This window comes from Plectropomus leopardus, chromosome 6 (assembly GCF_026936395.1).
Source record: "Plectropomus leopardus strain MGB_pleo_1.0 chromosome 6, ASM2693639v1, whole genome shotgun sequence".
Lineage (NCBI taxonomy): Eukaryota > Metazoa > Chordata > Actinopteri > Perciformes > Serranidae > Plectropomus > Plectropomus leopardus.
In genome coordinates, this window is record NC_142181.1 from 25427799 (window position 1) to 25452554 (window position 24756).

General features: G+C 39.1%; 1 protein-coding gene across 1 annotated transcript in view; it reads right to left on the reverse strand.

Annotated features, from left to right (window-relative positions):
* pitpnm3 (PITPNM family member 3) overlaps positions 1-24756 on the reverse strand; it is a 116848-nt gene that overhangs the window by 61784 nt on the left and 30308 nt on the right. Inside the window, exon 4 of the mRNA XM_088079076.1 lies at positions 12569-12679. Within this exon, the coding sequence (XP_087935202.1) occupies positions 12569-12679 (111 nt within the window). The remainder of the gene's footprint in view (positions 1-12568; positions 12680-24756) is intronic.

The window sequence follows — 24756 nt, forward strand, 5'->3', positions numbered from 1 at the left end:
ATTAATCAAATCCCAATGGTGAAAGTGAAAGTGATAGTGAAGACCTTTCGCAGATATGTGATGTTTAAAAAACATTAACTACTGATTAACAGACATCTCTTTCACAATGTTAATCTGTGAGAAGAAAGTCTTTTTGGGTGCCATCGCATCAAGTGACAGACCTGGATGGTGTAACTCCACTTTTGGCCACTATGTAGAATTGACTTCAAAGCCCGGCGCAGACACATGGGGCCTGGACTGAACATGTTGCAATGCTTAACTAAACATCTCAAGCTTTACCACTCCACAAACCTAAATGTATATGTGAATTATATAATTGCTTCTTTATATGCACATACAATACATGCATGTACTAGCAAATTAATGAAGTAATGAGCTCATTCATTACTAAATTTAAAAAAAAGGGAGGAGCAGTCATGAAAAACTCAGCCATATTGTGAAACATTTGTATTCACTGACAGGATCTGAGAACTTAATACAATCCTACATACCTAGCCAAAGTGCATATGAAAGTATTTGTGGTTTCGAGTAAAGAAAAATAAAATCAGTATTGGTTTGATATCAATTTGGAAAAATACTCAATGTCTTGGTGGTGGGTTTGGAAAAGAAAAATTGGCAGTCAAGTCACATCTATTTCATTTATGAGACACAATGTCTCAAAGGGCTTTACAATTTGTAAAGCATATGAACCTTAATTCTTATAAGGAAAGCTTCATTAACTCCTTTAATGTAAAAAACGGGGGTAAAACCTCAGGAAGGACAACAGTAAAGGGATCCTCTCTCCAGGTCGTGCAGCTATTCAGTCGGTGTCTTAACACAGAGCAGCAGTAGTAGAATTCAGATATGAAGACTTTATTACAGAAACTAAGTAAATGCAGCACATAAGATATAATACTGATGTAAGTAATAACGAAATAATGAGTTGAAGATTTTAAGTGGTTTTCCATTTCTACGGTCAAGTGCTGCACTGACTGTGTGCCATTTCTGAAGACGATAATCACCAGGAACAATAACGCTCGATAAACATTTCTAAAGGGTCAAGGAAAGTGTTTAACCATCAGCAGGAAACAGCTTTGTGGAGCTGAGAGGTGTGGCATACAGCACGGGTTTGTTCCTTTTCATTTAATACAGCTGACCCCCCCTCTGGAGCTTCAGGCAGCAACAGTGTTGTAAGGGTGTGATTATTGTGTTCTCTATGTGGGATCACACAGCGTTCTTTACATCATATCCTGTCAGACAAACGTGCACAAAATGCACACGAATGCAGACTTGCACACAGATTTTATAGACACATAAACAGACCAACAGAAAAACAAACACACAGGAAAAAGAGCCTCCAACATAAAAGGCACAATTATGGCCAAAGGGCTGTAAAAATGAGAGATGAGGCAGAACGATACTCCTGACATGAAGTCCTTGCATTCACTTGTCATCATTATCTCACCTCTCCCTCTTTTTTGTTTGCTGTCTCCTATTATAATTCTTCAAGGAAATGGTCTTTTTTTTTTTTTGCTGCAGCTTTGAAGCCTCTCTAAGTAGTTCTTGGTTTTGAGAAAAAGACAAAAAGGAGAAACAATCATTTAATGTGAATTGAAGTTAGAGGGCGATTGTTCTTATACGAGCACTGTGTTCTAAAAATGACCATGAGAAGGCGGCGGGCAGAATACAGATGAGTCTCAGAGCTTAAATTTATGCTTTCCGTCACTCACTCTCTCTGCATGTGTTTTTGAATAGAACCGCAGGGTGCATGCAGAGGAGAGAGCTGTGTTGCTACACAGAAAATAGAGAATGAATCTCCAATTCAATATAATAGATTTCTCTCCAGGACACTTTGTGTGGAGTTATATATTCACCATATATTGGTCTGTGTTGGGTTGTTGGGCAGGAGTTATCACTTAGTCATCTCCTCATGCTTCTACTGACGTAGCTATTTCAGCGAATGTTTTCCTAATTTGGCAGCACACACCAGGAAAGCAGCCAAGAAACATTTTTGTTTATCATGGAGTCTGTTTTTTTTATTAAATGAAAAAAGTCTTGTTGAATAACAAAGCTATTTCAGGTTAGATTTCATTATGCAGCATCATAAAGTTAGAAAAAGATGGAAATGAAAAGAGCACAGCATAAATATACTGATAAGGGTGTTTGCATGGTGAACAGATGGAGCCTGAAAGACCTGCAGCAGTGGCTTGTGATCACAGGACGTCACTGAGAAGAGATGAAAACTAAAATAAAGGGCAGCTGTGCTCCAGGAATTCCTCTCTGTCACGGGGGTTTCTATCACTTTTGCCTCTGTTGGAAGTGTTTACAGTTGCCTGTGGCTTATGGAGAAATGAATGTAGGAAGATAGAAAGAGGGGAATATATGCATGATGAGGTGATGCGATGGGAGGGGAGTGAAGGAGCAGAGAGGCTGGAGGGGAATGGGTGGTTAGAGAAGCTGAGGAGAACAAAAGAGGGAATGAAGGGATAATGGAGAGCAAAGGGGGAGAGATTATAAACCCAGAGGTACATTTGAGGAACCGACAAATAGATGGAGATGAAAGGGCAGAGAGTGGTCCATCTGCATCTTTAAGGGTTCCTTTTGTTTTCACCTTTTATCGTGAATCACTAACAAAACAAATCGCACACAAAGACACGAAGCATTTAGCTGTTGATGCCTGACAGGTTTAACAGATAGTTTTAAGAGATGAAAAACATTACAGTACACATGCAGCAGAAGCTGAGCAGACATTAGAGACACATTTGTATGAACAAAAATAGAGGCTTTAAGCTCCACAGATCACATAACAACTTAAATGTGAAATGACTCAGCAAACCCAGAAGAAGATAGCAACCAACTTTGCAATTTGCCTCAACTATATGGAGCTTAATAGTGTCCTTTTACTAATTACTATTTTGGTTTCTGCACATTGGGCTTGCAGCTTCACTGTTTTGTTTCACTCTCACTGCGTTAATCAGCATCATTTTCAGCAGCAGCATGCAGCCGCTTTTAGCTAACAAGCTCCATAAACCCACTGAATGCTACCTGACCTCCACCAAACAATAGACAGACAACTGTGTGTTCCATTAGCCATACTACCGTACTATTTAGTATGACGGAAAAAACTGATTTATTTTATTTTATTATTTGGTCCCAATACATAATATGTCAAAGGCATACTGGTCACACTGCAAGATGTAAACCAGCATGCTTTTCTGGCTAGTCTGACCCATAATCATCTGCACAGCTGAAGATACATAAAATAGTCATATAGATGACTGCTTGTTGACAGCTGTCAAAAGCCACAATAACTGATGAAAACTCATTCAAGTGACAGATGACCAGTTGAATAGTAACAATAGGAACATTGCTTGTTAAGTTGAACAAAATATTCAGAAAGATTACCAACATCAAATGGACATCACTCTGAAAATAACAGTGATGGAGAAATGCATATCTAATTTCACTGTCGTGAATGTGATAGTGCATGTTACTACATTTAGGAATTTTAATATTTTTATTACAATTGTTATATGATGTGTCATTATTAGTATTATTATTGTTGCTGTGCATCTCCCTCGCTCTCTCTCCCTCCTTCTCCTTCTTTCTGTCTCTCTTTCTTATGTAACTTTTTGTCATTTATTGTTCTTTAGACATGACATCTATTGCACATCTGTCCATCTTTTAAGAGGGATCCCTCCTCAGTTGCCCCTCCTGAGGTTTCTTCCATGTTTTTTACCCTGTTAAGAGTTTTTTTTTGGAGGGAGTTTTTCCTTATTCGCTGTCATTGTTGTCACAAGTTGTCATTTGAGATAATGGGCTTTATAAATAACGCTGAATTGGACTGAAATGTTAAAAGTTAGAACTAAATACATTGCAAAGTAACAACAGCAGAGCTCTCTGGGTTGACCTCTGTCTCTGTTGAGCTACTGAAAGGCGTTTTGTTTTATCAAGGTAACAGATATGTAAGTGTGAGGGTCAAAGTTCAAACACAATGCTATGAATTAGATGTATTTCCCAATTGTGTGCATACTGCATGCAACTGTGCATACTTTGTAAAGGCAGCTCCAGTAAAAGTAGAAAGAAAAAGTACGCAATTTGGAACGCAGCTTAAGTTAGCGATTATCTGGGGAGAATGGACCATTAAGCAGCAAAAGAGACAGATATTGATGAAGATCAAAACAGAAAGAGAGCACATTGGACCTTCACGCGTTAGGTGGCCAGAAACACAATGAATGCTAACGTTGATCTGTCTGCAGGATGTGTAAAAAAGCATCTTTTTTCTTTATGTGGTGATAATATGTTAATGGTGTGTTTACAGCTTTTTGTGCTGCCACCAAGTGGCCAAAAATGAAAGGAATTAAGGTTTAAAATATTCTGACAACATACTGTGTGTACAAAGAAGGATTTTTTCAGTAAAAAGAACAAATTTGGCATCTTTCTCACATGGACAAATATTTCATGTGACACTATTACTAAATTACCCTCAGACATACCCATGTCACTGATTGCACCCATGATTTAGATGCCAACCATGAACCCCAAAGTCCAGCTCGAATCCACCTGCAGACTTTAATTGTATCTTTCTCTCCCTCATCTACCGTCAACTCCCCACTATACAATAAAGGCAAATAATACACAAAAACTGATTGAAAAAAAGCATATTTCGTTTCTTTACGGCAATATTACTTGCTAGCTAGCAAATACACTAATACTGAGACACTGATATATCTTTAATGAACTTAAATCATAGACTGTACAAAAAGATTATGGATGTATTGAGATAATGATGGACAGTAGAACAGTTCCTGGAAATTGAAATAAAAAAATCAAAACATATAGATGGCCCCCTGGTGGCTAGCTGCAGTATAGGTTATAAAACCCGCCTCCTCCATGTTAGTTTATTGGACATAGGTGGAACTAAAAGCACGTCAAATACATTTTTCTTAGAGATGATCCTCTGTCCTTTAAGGTCATTTTTGTTATCCTGGTGTTCAATAAATTGTTTGTTTTCCTGATAAGTGTGGTTTTAATCATTTATTTGATGCTATAGGAAAAGGATTTGACAACATGACTGACAGCTGTGCGCACCAATCCATGTGCTCGCAATCAATGGCGCTGTTCACAATTGAGTCGGACAGGTATATAGGCAGGGACTTGATACCGCTGAGATCTCTGATGCACAGATTTTGGTTTCAAATAATGTCACCAACACAAGATGGCAGCAGCCGTATACAGGATATTTTGGCTTCACTGCTATACAATGGGAGAAAAAGGAGAGAGGTCGTCCATACTTATATACAGTCTATAACTTGAATCATGTAATTTGTTGGGCAAACTTGTCGAGCACACATAACTGGCTCGCCACATGACTGTGTTTCACTTTCTTTAACTTATTAAAGGAAATATATGCCTCCTTATTCCCATATGATCTCTAGCAGCTATTGTTGGTGCTGCGCTGAAATCCTTTTCACTCAGCTAAATTTATGTCTTTAATATGCCTGTGCCCCCACGAGTGTAGGATGTAAACAAACAACCGAGGAGCTGCAGCAGGCATTTTCACAGCAGAAGTGTGTCTATTTTGGGTAAGTTTGACTTTGTTGCAACTTCAGGATGAGAGACGGAGAGAGGGAGAGAGAATGCAATTACCATTACATAGACAGCTCCTTCTAAAGTCTGTCTACTGGAACCAGCAATGCAGTATTTTTTTTCCATGTCAGTGAGTCTTGAGTTGAGTAAGACATCACAGAATTGAATTTCGTGTGTGATAATAGGTTTTCTGAAAAACAAATTTATACAATATTACCAGTATTTGCACACATGCTTTGCCATTTCAGTGGTGTGATTGAAATGGAAAACACCTGCCGTTTTGGACACGGCTTCACATTGATTATATTACAGTAGGAGTGTCAAATCTTTGCCATCCCTTCTATTTCATGAAGAGGATTGGACCACAAGCTCATAATGTTTTCACACATTATACAGAGATAAAGAAAGACAGTCACAGTGGGTGTCTGTCTCAACATGATGAGGGCACACAGAAGTTTAGAGAACAGTAACTGTATGACTACATGATGATGTCTCTGTTCAGTGTCTTCCACCATGAGCAGACACCAGCTTCACACCTTGTAAACACTATATACATCACACACTCCATTTCAGGTAACATATCCGCAATCGTCTATAGCAGCGCCATTTTTTTTAGTAGAGTATACTTAACTTCTCAAGCACCACTGATGTGCATATCAGCTCCAACACCCTGTCAGTAACGGAGAAGAGAATAAGGCTCCCATTTTTTGTGATTTGACCTCTGTGATGCAGCAGCCAAGAGATTTACAGTAAGGGATGACAGCGGCAGCAGCAAGCTATCAACTACATAAAGCTCCTGTCCTATGCAATCAGCAGCTCTCGTGAGTTACCTTGCTGTGTGCGTTGTCATTTAATTTCACTTTACACACACATTATACAGTTGATATGGTGTTCGCAGGCAGTAGCCTATTGACACTAGGACTCTGATTCTCTGCCCGAGCCCGATTAGGTCCGATCCGACCTGATGGGCCAGGCTGTAATTTCTCACTTCTCCCTCAGGCTTGAATTGGGTCCAGCAGTCACAAAGCAACATTCATTTGAAGTTGTCTTTGTGTCCAGCTGATCAATGTGAGTCTTTTAGCGCTGTTTTTTGTTTGAGTAATTAATTATAAACAAATATCTGCATAAACTCAAACTGAAACAAAACAGTTAAATCTCCAATGTTGTCTTCTAGACATTTAGTTTGTATGTTATTAAACTGCTTTCTTAAGTGCAATGTTGTGACAACATAATTGCTGCCTGGATTATGTTCAAAGACAATGTTTCTTTCAGGTAACAAAACATGACATTCGTATACCACATAGGCTTTGTAATTTCATGATTTTAATCAACTCATCCTTCAACTCCAAAGATGTAGCAGGATCAAGGATAAAAGTAATTTAGTTTTGAAATCTTTGTTTAGAAAATGATTAATAAATCTACCTTCTACCTTCTAGGTGGTTGTGGACGATGACGGTGTGCAATGTGCAGAACACCAGAACTTTGCGTCTTTAATCCTGTCTTAGGTTGAGGCAACAAAAGCACTGTGTTTAAAGTTAGGAAAAGATCATGATTTGGGTTACATTTCAATAAGAAATGTATTAACAAATACTCTTGACTTAGGTTTTGAATTTATCACAGATTATATTCAATCAAAAAAAATCTGCTTTGATTTGACTGGAGTAAAAACTGAAGTAATGCCCACATGTCCCTTATGATAGGACAGTGTCAGGACATGTACCCGTCTTAAGTATCATTTTTAAATCTGTTGCATCAAGTTTAAAGTTTTAGAGCTGCAGAATGTGCACTCATCACCTTAAAAAATAACAAGCACAATGGTAAAATAAATATATTCACCTGTGAATTCACACAGTGAGTCATGTTCATCAGCAGTTCTCTCAGGCTTTAATTGAAACAACTGTGTTTCTTTTTACTGTGGTGCTTTATTTAATATTCTTCAAAGGGAGAAATGGTGGCACAGGTACTACCAGTTATCTCTGACTGGAGATTTTTGGGCTTGTTGAGCCAGCAAAGGCAAAGAGAGCCTGGCTGTGTCAAACTTGCTTTTTGGTACAGCCCTCTGGACATGTTTTTGTTCCCTAACTCCAGCGACATTCCCAGTCTGCTCTATTTCTGTTGTTGACAATTGTGTTCCTCGAGCCATGCTGGCTTGTACCTAAATTTAGTTTTAGCATCTTTGCTCGCTTCTGGGTTTTGTTTCAGCTTGCATCTTGAGTTTTTGTGTGCTGGCACCAGATTTCCCTATTATGGCTTTTTGTTCATCTCACCTGCCTGTCTTGAGTCCTGCATTTGGTTCCTCCTTTGAACTGAAAACCCAGCATTTTGGGGATTTGTTGACAAAAAGAATAAATAGTATGCTTTAGGATGGAATAGACAAAAAACAAAAACAAAATCTTTTAACAAATTGGCAGCTCTTCATGTTTTGTTCATGAAAAACTGTTATTTCCTTTGCTGTAACAGGCGCTGGTTGTTCTGGAGCACTACAATAACTTTTACTTGTACTGCTGCAGGGGAGCACTTCACAGGTCATTACTGGCTTTTGTGAGTGGCCTGCTGATGGGATATGTGGGGGGTGTGAAATATTCACAGTATACCCACTTCTTTACTAACTACCACATGGCTTAGTACAGCATACCAGCAGGAACAGTTTCTTTCATCTCTGCAGGATCAGTCTACACTCCTGCTGAAGCGCAGTGATTAAAAGCATCCACTTAAGTTTGTCAAATCTCAGAGCTGACCTTTACGACGAGAGACGGCCCATTTAGTCAGTAAGCGAAACTCAAAACAAGTACCATGCTATCAGCACAGGAACAGCAGAGGAGCTGTAAATCAAAGTTGGTATTGAATTCATGATGTTATCATTGATTTTGCTTGACATGGTTCAGCTGTTTCTTTGCTGCCACCCAGTTTAAAGCCACACTGTTACAATTACCTGCTGTCTTTTGTTATAGAGAGGCAGGGTTTTATCGTTTTCTAATGAAGCAAGAAAAGAAACAAAAAACAGTACATGAATTTTTTTCTTATGAATCTATATTTATGCATATTGATAGGCAACAGCTAGAAATGGGTTGATTTCCAGTTTTGCCAGTCCAGTCTGGTGTACAAGCTTAAACCAGATTGACTTTATGCAAACCGGCTGAACAAGCATGTGTAAAAAGTAGCCTATATCCGAAACATGTGCTAACTGCATAATGGCACTAATTACAACTCATGTAGCTTTAGTAATAAGCAATATTTCGATGTGGTTAACGTAATGTCATGTTCATAAAAGGGCTGATGTAGCCACTAGTGTCTGACAGGCTGTGTGCTATTTCCTTCTGAGCCACTGCAGGTGTCAGTTATATAAAGCGATTACATTTCAGTTGTTCGGAAAGATAAAAAGCGGCACACATTATGTTTGTTTACTCAAAAGTTCATGTGTTTTTTGGGGGTGATGAGAGGAGACATTGTAGAGTTAGTCTAGAAAACTAAAACTGCACCAATATGTTAACATTTTGGATATGAAGCTAACAACAAAAGAGGTATCCTACCTGGCTGCAAGTACTGTTTCTAAAATTTCGTCGGATACCTTGTTTCTATTTATTTCTGTCACTCGCTTTAAAGGCCGGCTGATTCATGATGTTGAAATGAGGAAACATTTATACAATACCTTTCTATTTAACTTAAAAACCTAAACAAGGTGGAGGCTGGCTGTAGGGAGATAACCAGGGAGCTAGAAGTTTCTGGTAAATGACCATCACTAATAACAAGCTAGGTTACTCGCTGCTGGCTATATTGTATGTAATTTCCAGTAAATATCGCAATATAAGACATGTGTTTTCTGTTTTTAAAAATTAAGTTACAAACGTAGGAAGAATGTATTAGGTTACTCACCCATCTTTTAAGTGGTTATGTCACAAGTCTGATCTCAAGCGCACAGCTGATAGCTACAGTATATAGTTTGTTTACATAATGTAATAAAGGTGCATATTTAATGTATTCAGTGTGGACAGGAAGCTACGATTTTCCATGATGCAACACCACAATCAGACACAAGTTTTCTGTTAGGATACGGTGACTGGATCTAGTGGCAAAATTCGGTATACCGGTTCAGTCTGGTGTTTGGCTCATTATCAAACTAGTCTGAAATATTTCACACTGGCTCAACCCTGGTAAAAGCATCACTTAACCTTCATAACTTGCTTTAAAACCATAATGGAGAGTGATAAGCAGCTTGATAGTAATTTACTCCTGATAACTGTGATCAAATTTTGTCTTACATGAAACCCCTTCGCTGTGGGAGTTCGATGATTCTATTAAAAATCACTCATCTACACAAATCAGTTCGATAATCTTCAAAGGCACAAACTGAGATTCTCTTATTCTGTCTGAAAACAGCGTGCTGATAAACCTCTGGGCGATATGTTATTTAGTTACCGTGGTTGAATAATCACACCAGAGACTTTGATGAATGAATCTAATTAAATAACTTTCTCACAGGAAGAATTCATCAGGAGAAGTGCTTGATATAAAGCCTGTGTTGAAGACTAAAATGAAAACCTGGTAAAATATGACATTCCTCCAGCTGGTGCTGTTTGCTTTACAAATATTTCTACGGCTACACGGGCATTGCATCTATGTATTTTATTGGTTTGACTGATTCTGCTTATGCTCTTTATTTACTGATTTACAGGAGAAGCTTATTCTCTGAATTCAAGAAACATTATTGAATCTGAGGCAAAAACAAAGAGCAGCAGTTGCCATGTTAGTCCCCAAGATCTTGAAGTGAGAGTGCTGAGGATGGGTAGACATATGAGTAGAATAAAAAGGATGAAAGAGGGGAAATCAGTAAAATCAAAGGAAATTCTGTTCATTAATGACAGAAGAAAATTTTCCCATATTTACTTCTTCTATGTCTCATTAACTCTAAGAAGGGAGAGCAAAAGGAAGCTGAGCATCCACACGTATCTGTGCTCAACCCATTTCTAGTCTAGGTTTTATATGAAATTTCATGTCCTTAAATAGAATTTAAAAAGATTAGAACCTCTTTGCTTGCAAGGAGTGAATTTTATTTTAAGAGATGCTTAAAATGTGCATAAATACATATATATTCAGAGAGCAGAAGACGGAAGACAGACATGTTTCAACCTAAGTGCTCTTTTCAAGCATCACTCAGCACAGAGCTTCACGTACCCGTATGGACTCAGCCACCATTATATTTATCTTTTGCTCACTACATTTATTCACACTCATCTAAAGCCTCAATAACAAAATGTTCACCCCCGAGCAAGGACCATCCAGTCTTTTTCATTTTAGATTATACTCTGAGCTACTTGTGAAGATATTTTTCCCAGCAGTTGTTGGACCGAGCCGTTACTAAAATGCCTGTGAATATTAGACACAAACATTATGTTAGGTGGCCAGAATCACATCTCCTGAGGGAAGCCCATTTAGCTCGTTTCAGCAGGAAATGCTGTGTCTAGAAAGACAATAAAGCCCCTCTCCCACTGGACAAAAAAATCCACTAAGACCCACTAACATCTGGCATTGTATTTAATGGGAAAGGTTACAATCTGCATTCACTCCCGGGACAAATGACAACAGTATTTAGTATTAATCAGCTCAAGCTCCAATGGGCTCCAATCAGCAGTGATGGAAATACGAAACCCCGGTAGACATGCTAATTTTAGCCCCTTTGCCTGTGACAGGCCGCCACAAAATATTGGGACCTCCATGTGTCCCAAAATTCAAGCAGCACTTGGACATCTATCAAAATTTAGTCTGCACCAAGATTTATAGAGAGAGGAATCAGTAACCTAAGAGATAAAAAAAAGGAATAACCACCATAAAATTTTCACTGACATCCATGCTGCTTTCTACTGTTTACTAACCTGTTTCATGGCCTGTCCATGATATTGAGCAGAAAAGAAACAGAAATGAAGACCTGTCGAGGTAGAGGTCTAATTTATAAACAATGGGAAAGGAAACAAATTTTAAATTGAATATACCACTTTTAGAAAAACTGCATGCTAGTTTTGGTAGAAAAGGGGTACAACATTATGCTCTGTGTCAGACAATCAAATACAAGCAAATGTTGCTAAAATTGATTGTTGCATTGTGCTAATTTTTAGGGTTGTACCCTACTCTGAATATTGCCACTTGAATTCTGGTTGGATTCTGCTGTTCTAAACGAACATTCAACAATTTGTTTTGTTTTCCAAAGAAAGTTTTAAAGTTTGAATGGGCTCTGCGGTACATTCAGTGTGGCAGCTGCATGCATGTAATACAGTACAGAAGCTAACGGTGCTAACCGGTGCAACTACATTTTTTGCCAACATTAATATCAAACAAAAGCCAGAGACTGTGATGCTGCCTGCATGTCTGCACCTCTGGGTATCAAAGAGTAGCATGAAAGTCAACAGAGGTCACTCCACAGCAAACCCTGAGGACCAAAATGTCCTCAGCACTACAAAGAAAAAAAAAACACTGCTCGACTTGAAGCAATCACAGTTGACTGACTGAGGATTTGAATTTCAGGGGGCAGCGCTAGTAATGTTTAGTTTGTAAGAAACAAGCCATATTACTTATGCAAAGCTGTTAAATTGTGACTCGAAAACAAATAAGTTGTCCTTATATCTTTTGTTTTGAACTTCCTAGTTTGTAATTCATTTTCTCACTGATTTCCTTAAGATGTAAATACACACAGGCCTTTGCAGTGTTTATCTGGATGACAATAGTGGGCCTGAAGGCAGTTTGAAGAAAGCAGTTATTTTCTTATCCCCATTTAAACCTTGAAAAAATGAAATCAGGGTCGTTTATTTGGACTCTGTTTGCCCCCCACAGGTCAAAAATGACTTAACGTAGCTTTAAATAGAACCTACAACTCATCTGGAGTCTAGCAACCATTAGTATCATTCAGTGACTCATAAGTGTGATTATAAATCTGCAAGTGTTTGTGTGTGTGTGTGTGTGTGTGTGTGTGTGCGTGTGTGTGCGCACGCGTGCGTGTGTGTGTGCATACCATGCGACTGGTCCTCCATGTGTCCCAGAGTTTCAATCTGCTCCACCAGGTCATTTGAGTTCCACTGACTCATGCCCAGCAGAATGGCGCTCTTCCCCTCCATAACATCTGCTGGGACACACATGTACACACACACAAGTACACACAGACACACAAAAAGGGGAGTAAGACAGTTTAGCAAAGACAAATATTCCACTCCTGTCTCTGCATATCAATTATATGGGAACTAATTAGGTCTCAAACACAAAAATCTCACTCAGTTTTTTTCTGAAAATTGTTCTTGAGAAAGGTTATCAGAGAGCTGTACATCACATTCATGATGTGTTCTCAAACCTGAAGTGGAAGTACCTCTGCAGGAAGTAAATGCCAAAGGAGCTGCAACATTTAGTAGCATGCGTAGTGGATATGAAATAACACTAAAAAAATTATGTGTGGGACGCTATTCCTTGTTCAGTAAACGCTGTATCTAGAGAAGGGTGCACAACTGATGACCACTGATGGGGGACAGGATTGCCCTCGTCACTCTCTACAATTAGATCTACATGATCCTGGAAGATGCCTTCTCTTCTCAGGATATGATCTGAAACGTCTTGCAGCAGCTGTAATTACGCCATTGTGTGAATAGACCTATGGTGCAGATATAGGCCTTATTTGGGCCTATAAATAGCGTCAATCCCTAATTATTGAATGGAATGGTTCCCATTTAACATAAGTGATTTGAAATGATGCGTAACTGTAGTGTTTATTTACATTAATCCTTTAACAGCTGAGCAAATTGGCTTGATTTCTTTCAAAAATACGAGAAAAAAGCAATGCCCAACTTAAAAAGAAATGGCACAAGAATTCATAACAACTTAGTAAAAAGTTTCAAGAAAATCACCTGAAAATAAGCAAAAACTGGAAAAGTAACAAATAAATAAATAAATAAATAAATAAACAAATAAATAATTACATTAAGAAAGTGCAAAAAAATTACATATAATTATTTTTCTGTAACATGAGTTACAAACAAAAATGTTCTAGTCTTATGGACATTTTCCGTAGGTTTTTTGCCATTATACTTTGTAAAATGACAAAAACAATGATTAGAAAATATCATAATTGATCTAAATATTGTACTTTAAAACCTGTGTTATGCAACTACAGAATTGACAAAAATGCAGTAATTTTTTTTGTCTTCTTTTTTTTGCACCTCAAATTTGCATAAGTGTGCTTCCCGGACTCTGTTCCTAAGAAAAAATCTCAGTGAAGAAAACATTTGTGAATGTCAGAATCTTTGTCAAAATTGCTTAAGTGGATTTTAGGGAGATATTTCTTCTTAAGAATGGTTGGTGAATGAAGCTCAATGTTCTTGTCTGTTTATTTATTTTGCTGGATTATACTTTTTCTCACATGACATATATTGCCATCCCTCTTATGTTAGGTTTGTGGCACATAATAGGGCATATAATTTACACCTTGACCAGATGGTGCACCCCAAAAGCCAACCAACCTCGGTCTGATTTGTTCCAGTTGGACATGGTTTCCATTCCATTTAAATCTGGCTTCCCAACATGCTGCTTGTGCCAACCTGAGTAGACAGCTTAATGTGCAGGGAGTAAACAAAACAACAAAATAGCTAATGACAGCCAACAGCGTGGCAATCAACAGAGTTTAGTAAACATGTATCTTTTTAACGTGGCTTGTCGAATCGAAACACAAATGGAGAAGCTATTGTGCTGCCTTGTAAGCTGTGCAAAGATAAAATGTAAATTTGGCCTAAGTGATGTTGACACAGATTAATTTCAGCCTAAAGACAGTGGTGTAACATGTTTAAACTGGCCTACCAGATATTTATTTGTGATTATCTGTTCTCCATGGGAAGCATTATTACACCTTTAGCCACACTACTGGCTGCAGTTTGATGATTAAAGATTCACTCATACATGCTGCATCATGTGCTGCCTGCGCTGGGTTTAAAGGGACCCTGTGGAGTTTTCTTGTAAACAACACTGTTGGGTTTAAATTCACTGTTTCCTGCAAAAACGCAGCATATGCAGCCTTGAGATGTAATATAGCTCATTTATTTACTTATTATACTAAAACCTACAGTGTTTATCTCATGTTTCAATCTACCTCTTTCCACAATTATACATCCATGTGGCCTTGTTCATGCGATAGTAGAGTAGGAGATACTAAGAAAACAACGACTCACTTATCTAAACACTGTTCCTTTTTTGCTGGTGGCCGAAAACACCACAACACTACCACATAAGACTTATTTGCGTAGCTCTGGCCATTGATTCTATGATTGCTGATATCTCTAAACTTGGTAAAATCACTGACAAACAGGTTCTTTACAGCAATAAACATGACAAAACCTTAGGACAGTCAACATTATTTGGCCGAGAAAGCTTATGTGAACATTGGAATCATTGATCAGACTGTCCACCACAATTCACAGCCCAATTTCTTCATTCATATTTGACCCACAGCCATAGCTGTACAATTTATAATCTCCCATATAATTACTAACACTTTTGGTGTACTCACTGTCACTCGTATTTCCAAATAAAGTGGTAGACAATGTGTCTGGACAGCTGGCTTGTTTACAAGTTGTATTACTGTCAGACCACTTGAAGATGGATGACATGCCCCCACTTACCCCTGCTATGCTGAAGTGAGGGTAAAATATACCAGATATGGGCACTGCCATCAAGGGTGATGTCACTGAGAGCCCCGCATCTGCGTAGTAGCAATATTCGCAGTAGGGGAGATTCAGCAAAACACCTGTCTAACCAATCGTGAGTTCAAATGCGAGTGCACGGATTGGCTGCTACTGCTGTCAGTCATGGCGGAAAGCCCCCTTTTGTATGATATAATGACTCATTAAAAATGAACTTATCAAAGAAACAAACACTTGAACAAACATCAGGGTGAGAACTACCTTCAGTCACAGAAACCATCTTTGGGAAACATTTATTTGGCGTGTACTTTGAGTTTTTAGTTTGGCCAATGTCCATTTACTAACATGGAGGGGCGGGCCTTAGGACCTGTAATGCAGTCAGACACCAGGATGCGATCGGGTCTATGGTCAAACACCATCACTTGGCCAGAGGCCCTTCACGTCAAACTATGACATGCTAGCTTCCCATCCTTAATTTGCTCTGGATGCGCAGTGACAACATCTCAGTTTATTTTGTTACATTCTTTGTGTCTTTTCCCAATACTCTTCAATTTTCTCAGGAAATGAATAGTTTCTGCTCGTTAAATGCATTCATTCTCTTATCAAAATAAACTTAAAAGGTAGGTTAGAAAAACTAAGGTGTACTTCCCTTGGTTTAAGCTGAAAAAGCACGTGGTTAGGTTTGCAAAATAAACATTAAGGTTTTGACTTAAAATAACTACAGTTGTTACTAACATAATATAACGTCATGGCACATATGTCATGTGACACACATCACTTGCATAGTATGTTAGACACACAAGAACATTATGTTGTTGTTGACTTAGTTTCACACAGGACACAAACAGCAGTCTTGTGAGTGAAAGTCCAAAGTTAGTGAACACAATGCTATGAAAAACTACAAAAATTAAACCCAAGAAGACATAAACCATAATAGAATAAAGCTATTCTTATCATTACACAGTTTGGTGATCCCATATAATTTCCAGCAGAGCTCCATCTACATTAAGCCTGAGCAGAGTCCAGCAAAACTGAAAACATATGTGTTGACATGCCCTTTAAAATACGGCACCAACACAGTGTCACAGTAAATGACGTGGTCTAATGTATACTAACCAAAAAGACAAACTAGGTGTCCTGTGTGGTTCTCCACAACCAAAGTAGCTGTCTGCCTAGCGCAGACATTTATCCAAAACAGTCTGAGACTGGATGAGTCATGCAGAAAGAAACCCCTCTACCTGACAGACATCTCTCCTCTCTCACACATTTCTGCCTGTAGCTGTGACAGACTCTGACGCGGGTCTACAGCGCCTGTCCATTTGGATCACACAGCTACCGGTCTAGTGGTCACAGTTTGTCTTTCGCGATCTGCTTGGACTCTCTCCACCCTTTGGGTGCCCTCTCTTCCCCTCTGGTCAGACAATACTAAGCCAAATGTAATATTGCAGGGACACAGCACACACACACACAGCACACACACACACACACACACACACACACACACACACACACACACACACAAACATACAGTACACAAACAAGCACAAAGAAAATGGGGAACAGCGAGAAACAGACACACAGAGGGATGCATATTGGATCTGAACAAAGCGTTGCAGGTTGTTAGAAAGCCGGTATTTGGGCAGGAGGCGAATGCAAAGCAGGCTTTACACCGTGAGGTTAAAAGCAGGTTACTGAATCATCTCCTGGAGGGAGAGTTGTGCAGAGCAGCTCAAAGCAAAAACACAGGCTCCCTTGAGATGCAAAATGTGTTTGAGCTGAATAAAAAAATGACCTACAGTAAGAATCTAGTGCGAGACAAACAAATGAAATGCAGAAATAATCGAGAAAATAAAGCCAACCCATTAGAGTTAGCACATCTCCTGCTTTTGGAATACTACTCAGCAAAATCCGATTTGAATAACTGGCAAGGAGGGAAATAGAAGAGTGAGATCTGCCTGCAGCAGTAACCCTCGAGGGACAGAAAAGAGATTCAGAAACATCCTTCAACCTGTCGGCTCACAGTGAGCAAGTGTCAGAGTGGAACAGAGAGGAAGAAATGGCGCAATTGTTAACCGATGAGGAAACGGCCTTGGGTGACCTCAACCACTTCTATTTTTCTTACTGCATCCCACTCGCAATTTCTTGATCTCATCATCATGCATTAGCTGCTGCAGTGGAATTACCAAAATACTACTTCTGGCTTTATTTCAGTCCCTTTCAACTCCCAATGACGCACTGGCAAAATGAGATTGCTCAAAGGATTATCCCGTAAAATGGCATAAACAGTCTGTCAGGTAAGTAGGCTACCGAAGATGGATAGCAGTGAATCACCACAAGAGAGCTCACAAGCGAACAATATATGTGTAATCCGATATATAAGAGTGAGTTTAAAATGTATGAGAGACGGGTAGTTGTATAATTCCAAACACTGCTTCAAGTGATACTGAGCAGCCTCTGAGAGCTCTGAAAGCATGGCTGTAAACTCATAATCTTGTTTTCCTACGTGTTACCTTATTTTATTCTGTAAAAAATATTTTTGCAGAATTTCACAGTTTAAATCTGAAATGATCTTATACATTTATATGTATTGTTTGTGTCGTTTGATAGCTCTTGGGTCAATATAAACTTTAATATAGCATGTCTTCTCTGTAAAGGTTTTGGCAAGCTGTCATTTTCTGTTCTGTCCTAGAGCTTGATCAAATGGGGCACTTTGAACACATTTGTGCAGAAGCTACCCTGTAACCTACTGTTACAGATTGATTCTTTTTTTTATAGTGTGTTTCTGCAAGCCCCAGCACTTTATGTTCACTATTTTCATAGCTCATTTCATGTCACTATATGGCCTGCATAATTCCACATATGTATGCAGTTTGCTAGGTATTGTTTTAATAAAAATTCATGGCTATGATAATATCACTTGTTCAACTTGTAATAATCTTCTCATTGTGTGCAACGGATAAAATGAAACAAGTTGTGCAACAACAGATTCATTCAACGAACACTGCTGCTGTTTTCCCTGATACCAGCATGTAGCAGTGTAGGCTTTTTTTATGTAAAAACTTGCAGTAACATGCCTGGAGCAGATCACCATATATCATCTTGTCTTATATTTAAATAAAATTGTATGAATCAGAGTGTTCAGAGCAGTCTGAAGCCTGAGGTTTTTGCTCACAGGGAATACTTTTATGCACGTTTACGTCATTATTTGAAAGTTTGGCCACGTTTCACACTTGCCAAAATGCAACCAACTGTTCTTGGGTCAGAGATCTACAGCATAAATTTCACAAATTCACACCCACTCATAATTTGTTGAGATAAATTGTTAAAAATGCACAGCCAGCAGCATGAAAACATAGCCTCTGTCCAGAGCCAAGTGAGGGTACAGGAAGGTTGAGTAAACACTGGTTGATGAGCCAATTTATGAGAAATGTAACTAAAATAATATGAAAACAGGATGGAATTTATCTTTCATTAACTCTTTTTCAGAGCTGCTCCTCACACAGATGTGAGATTAAAGCCAGCCAAAACAGGTGAGGAAATGGAGTGGATTACTTTCCAGACACATTGCTTCACCAACAGCTCAGACAAACAAAATCAAGGGGGAATGAGATATGTGTGAGTGCTCTTATATTTCTAATGTTGTGAGGACCGGCTTTAGTTTTAGATCTAAAGAGTGATGACCTTTTTTTTAAAGTAGGTTATAACATGTCCTCAGACTGTTGAGTGTTAAGACTTGGTTTTAAAGTTAAGTTTCGAGCTTGAGAAAGCATTGTGTCAGTGAGGGTGTTCACAAGAATAGAAGTGTGTCTCGTATGTGCTTCTTCCAAATCTCATGTCTTTGTTTCTTTTGTGCTTGCGAAATAAAATGCTTCATCAGCATCAGCCACATATACCAGACACAGCTGACACTAAAAACTGATTTTAAAAAGGGATATTAAAATGACAGTGGATGAGCAAGTAAAATAATAATGCACAAAGCATCCTCTCCCCTTCCCTTTGGACTTTTTTTGGTTTAAGTTGCCTATCATCATATATACAGCTGTGGTCATTTATGTAAACATGTATTTGGCATCTTTTAGGAACAGTGTGACATTTTGGGAAATGTGCTTTTTTGTTACCTTTGGACAGCACCAGGTTAGCTGTTTCCTCATTTTCAGTCGTTATACGAAACTAAACTAAGGTAATCGGCTCCTGGCTGTATCCTCATAGTGAATGTAATCTCTACAAACAGATTCTGCATATGTTTGCATAATCTGTAGGCGATGTTACAAGAATTTCATATTGGAAGCGACCTGATTTCCATTTGCAGTCTGAGTAGGAGTGCCACTGCTGGCCATTTGGGTGCCCAAAGTATAATTGCTTTGTGGTTTGACCTGCCTTCTTGAACTAAAGTCCCGGTTACTGAATGGGGCAGAGGAAAGATCTTTTTTCTTTGTAGAAATCCACTGAATATCAGTGAGAAGAGAGAAAGAGAGAGAGAGAGAGAGAGAGAGAGAGAAGGGCTGGCTGTGTGGCATGAGCAGAAAGACATCTGATAAATTATATAAATTTTTTTCCTTATGACCCTGAGGCATGATTCTTTTTTTATTTCAAGCAATTATGCATTTCATATTTTCAATAATGATCTAATGGTGGCTGACTGTGTTTCAACTTAAATATAAAGAGCTCATCTTTGTGTTTGTTTGATTATCATTATTAACATGAGCATTATAGGTTATGGTGCCCCCTCAAGCACTTGATGACCTACGCACAGTGTGTGACGCTCGCGTATAGAGCAGCAGTGCAGTTGAGTAGTACTGTCTTATCACATTCTAGCGTCAAGTAAACAATCTATGAGGGGTGCAAAAGAGGAGAAACGCATTCCCAAAATGCAGTTTTGGAACCCATCACCTTTCATCTTATCTATAGAAATTAGCTGAAATGACCGGCGCACCTGAAGGAAGTCTTGGCTTAAATGTCTGCCTACTACACCGGATCTCCCAAAATATTAGTCGTTGTCCCCAGAAGCTTATCATCTAGCCTGTGCTCATTCCAAAGTCATCAAATACTGGCGCTTTGTCTGTGATTTTGACATCAGATAGCAATACCAAAAGCCATCTTCTGAATGGAGCCTTTCAGGATGTTATGATTCATCATTGTTCGCCATCTGGCGTGGCAGTATAATACACTGATGGATGGCCTCAGCTGATAAGGTGGCCAGACGGAACATGTTGCGTAAGGACGTAATATAAGGCGCATGAAGGTCCCATTAGGGCTGACGGTAGGGGTGGTGAATGGGTCCAGCAAACCCTGGACTTTCACGCAGAAGCCTGGTCACTTTCCGCACTGGCTGCCATGTGCCATGTGCTTTTGTTGCCTAATCCTAAACATGTTCATCTGTGTGCATCTTGCCGATGGTTTTGGTATCCTGGATCGTCAACAGCAGACATGGGAGGATACCTGGAGCGTAATATATGTAGACATGAAACTCCACTGACAAAGCTGTGATATGTGAGGACTTGGGATGAGAACATGATACATTGTCATCAGACCGGGATCAGCCAATGAATTCTGAGTTATTTTGAATATAGAGATATGAGTGTTATCAATCTTCTCATCTAACTTCAGGCAAGAGAGAAAATAAGATGTGTTTTTGTTATTTTTAAATGGCATATTATTTCTTCAAGGTGGGTTTTACAATATTATTATGTTTATGGCCATATATAATTGTACTAGCAGGTTTTATGATTATTTTGAAAAAACTTTTGTCATTAAATAACAGATTTGCAAATACTTTTTTTGTGCGAAAGAGATTGTGGCAAAATACAGTCACCCCAGTTTCTGTCCACAGATGGTGCAGGGTGGAATACAGCAACGTGATAAGCTAGCAGCCTTGTAATAAATAGATGCCCTACTTGCATATAAACATAGTTTACCTCCAGTGGCAATTTATTACGGCATTAAACTGTGGGAGCAGCCAACACCATGAATTTCCTTTCAGGCTCAATTTGTCAATTCCCCTCATTATTTAAATTCATGTCATCAAATAACAAATCTGGATTAACACACAGCAAATTTGTCAACAGCTCACATCAATAAACAATGTGACAACCGAGCTGGCATTCGCCTGAGCAGCCCGAAGGCACAGTCAGCCCCGATAAAAAATGAGACTTTTCACCTCATGCACAAATTCAAGTAGTTTTACATGTGTGAGGTAAACGGAGGTTGAGTGATGCTCAGGGCTGTGAGGTGGAGGTGGATACCAGCAGTATGCTGAGTAAAAGAAAGGTCTGATTTTTCATTTTTATCAATACATGTAAAGGCAAGTGGCCCACTGGAATTCATCAGATCTTTCAGATGGAGTAAAAAGAAGAAGTGAAAGCAATCCTGAATATATTCCCCCCCTGCTGCTGCTGCTCAACAGCGTCAGAGCAACCGTGAAGGAGCTGAAGCACTTCAGTGCATGATCCATTAAACATATAAAGACGTGTGTGTGAGATTGCCCGGCACAGAATACATTCTGTACTTCAAAAATACAAGAAAACATTAAAGGTCCAGTGGATATATTGTCAGAAAAGGAATATAATAAATATGTTTTCTTTCGTGTAATCACCTGAAAACAAGAATAGAGCTGTTTTTGTTACCTTAACGAGCCGTTTTTATCTACATAGGGCCTCGTTCTCAGAGTCAGCCATGCTGCACCATCAAGTTTCTACAGTAGCCCACAACAGGCAAAGCAAACACTGGCTCTAGATAGGGCCTTTCACCCTTTAGTAGTTAGCAGCCCCTCTGCAACGAGTTTTTATCACCTGGTCCATTTGTTTTGTAGAGGAAAAGACCTCAGCGACTAATTAGGCTAAAATTCGGTAAAAACCTCCTGGCCAGTGTAAGCTTAAGTAGTCCTAAACAGGAACTGTTTCAGCTGGTTGCAATCTGCAATCATCACTGCTAGATGCCACTAAATCCTGCTAAATCTTACACACTGCTCCTCCATCAGGGTCAAATCGTCAAGAAATGCAATTTTATGAAGCTTTTCTTGATCAAGTATTCAAACAGAAACCCATAGAGCCACAGAAATCTAAACATTATCTTCACATCTAACAAACAACCAAACTGACACTGTTATCCTCAGCCCAAAACAAAGCCATTTTTTCTGGCTGAAGCATCTTGTTAAACAAATATTTAAAATGCAGTCTTCGATCCCACTGAGCTTTTTCAGAAGACTGGTGGAGATGAGATGGTGCTGTTGGCAAAGTGAAGTCATGAAATGCGAACAGAATACTGAGAGGAGCCTGCAATTTTAAAGCGTGCACAAATTATTCAGTAAAAGGTCCCTTTGTGGAGTAACGACATCAAAGAAAATAAATGGATGACGCTCTTCACTGCAAATGGTTAAAAAGCCTTTTCTTCTATCGGCTAGTTCAAAGTTAAACTTATGGTGCTCCACCATGCTCCTGCACGGTTTCTTTAATGAGAACAAAGCTTCAAACAATTCAGAGTGCAGCCTCTGAGTGAACCACTGCAACAGAACATTTTAACCTGCTGCGAAAAAGAGAGCTTTGAATTTTGCTTTTCTTCTTTTAATGTGAACTCAGATGTCTTCCTATCTCCTTTTTTTAAATCTAAACGTGCATTTGAGAGCCTCTATATCTGGATTAAAGATAAACTGAAGCTTTACCTTCCACCAATGGAAAATTAACGTTTTTATACTCTATAGTGCAGGTGACTGTGGAGGTGGACGGGTCATGGAGCAACTAAATACCTACAATTTGATCTATCTGTGTGTCTGCGTGCCAGCCTGCAACTCTGCTCTGACAGCAGCAGTCGGTATTACACTTCTGTTTTTATCATCAGATCGGGCTCAGACAATGTGACAGACTGAGTCACAGATCCTGAGTGTGTGTTTTAGTGTGTGTTTTTGAGTGTGTGTGTGTGTGTGTGTGTGTGTGTGTGTGTGTGTGTGTGTGTGTGTGTGTGTGTGTGTGTGTGTGTGTGTTTGCTTGCTAGGGGCAGCTGTGGGGATGTCAAAGGAGCTGATCAACAGAGATGACAGCATCAAACTATCCAGCCAACATCTGTCTTGCCTCCACACAGTGTGTTGACACACAACAACAGCCTTAACTGTCAAAAAGTAAAACTCAGCCTTATTTCTTATAGAAATCAACACACAGAGACGTTAATGAATTTCATATCTGATTCTGTGTTTTAAATATTTACTTTGTTGATATTTTTTCATCAGTAAATATTTGTTTGATACTGTATGGGAACCTGTCAAGAGGTTAAAGTTGGTGTCTAATGCTTGCAATTAAAAATTTGACTTGACACTCCCTTATTTAGAGAAAGTTCTTATATAGTTGTTTGTGACAAAATTTAGCATCTGAGAACTCAGTAAATAAACTTAAGTATTATATTGGCTCTAGCATGGAAAATATTAAAATCACCTGCTTGGACACTGTACCCGGCATCATTATAGTGACACAGGGGCACTGGTTAGTGTCCAGGTGAGACGCAGAAGGCTTTCCACCAATGCCAATGTAAACCCAACTGTTTCGTTATTACCTTAATCACAGCAACAGACTCAGTTGAAAGAGCCTGAAAGTCTGCTTAGAATAAGTTGGAGGGGAGGTGGATGGTCGAACAGGCACCAGACTTTGAGCAAGGAAAACAATGTTCGAGACCAACAAAAAAAAAAATCGTGTATGCGGCACTCAAGGTCAAGTGTTTCGCAGTAATGCATCACCGCCATTCCAGCTCCATTTGTGCCACTTAAAGCCAGGTGTTCATTAGGGACACGTGCAGTCTTTTACTAACATAACCAGGTAGTTTTGTTGCCTAAACCGAACCATTGTCCCTTTCATAACATCAACTTCTGTTTCAAGATATAATGCAAAAGGCTGCCCTGTGTGATTTAGTCATGCTGAGCCCTCTGCTCAAGCAGCAAAGTTGGGATGAAATCAAACTGATATTACCTAATTTTTGTAGCTGACACAGCTATGATAATCCATTTTGGGGCATTGAGGCAATTGAACAATTTAACATATTCTTAAATAAAGTCACAGTATGTGATAATTAGTTGCAAATCCTTTGCAATCAATGACTAAAGGCTAAAAGGCCTAAAGTTGCTGACCCACACTTGGCATCAAGTTTAATGAGGCTATGGCAGACCTGCTCTACACCAAATTTCACTTCAAGGCCTTTTTGATTTCAGTCTGGTCCTACAGGAGTGAGATGTGGTGACAGAATGGCTGGACAGGGAATAAAGCTCCTGTGGCCATAAGAAAAACCTCTTTGCTTGCATTGGCTTAGTGCTGCAGCCGGCGGCCACAAAACAGGCTGCAATATAACCACTTGGTGCAACAGCCCACATTCACATATGTCCACTAAAAGTGCTTGTTTTTGCCACTGACAAGCTGAGGTTGTTATTTCAAATGTCTGACAACATTTTGGAAAGGATTCCTACGGGGGAAAAAAAGATCTTTACCTTTTGCTTGATCCATTCTGTTTGTTATTGTGTTTCCACATTAACAGAATTGCTCCTTGGGCC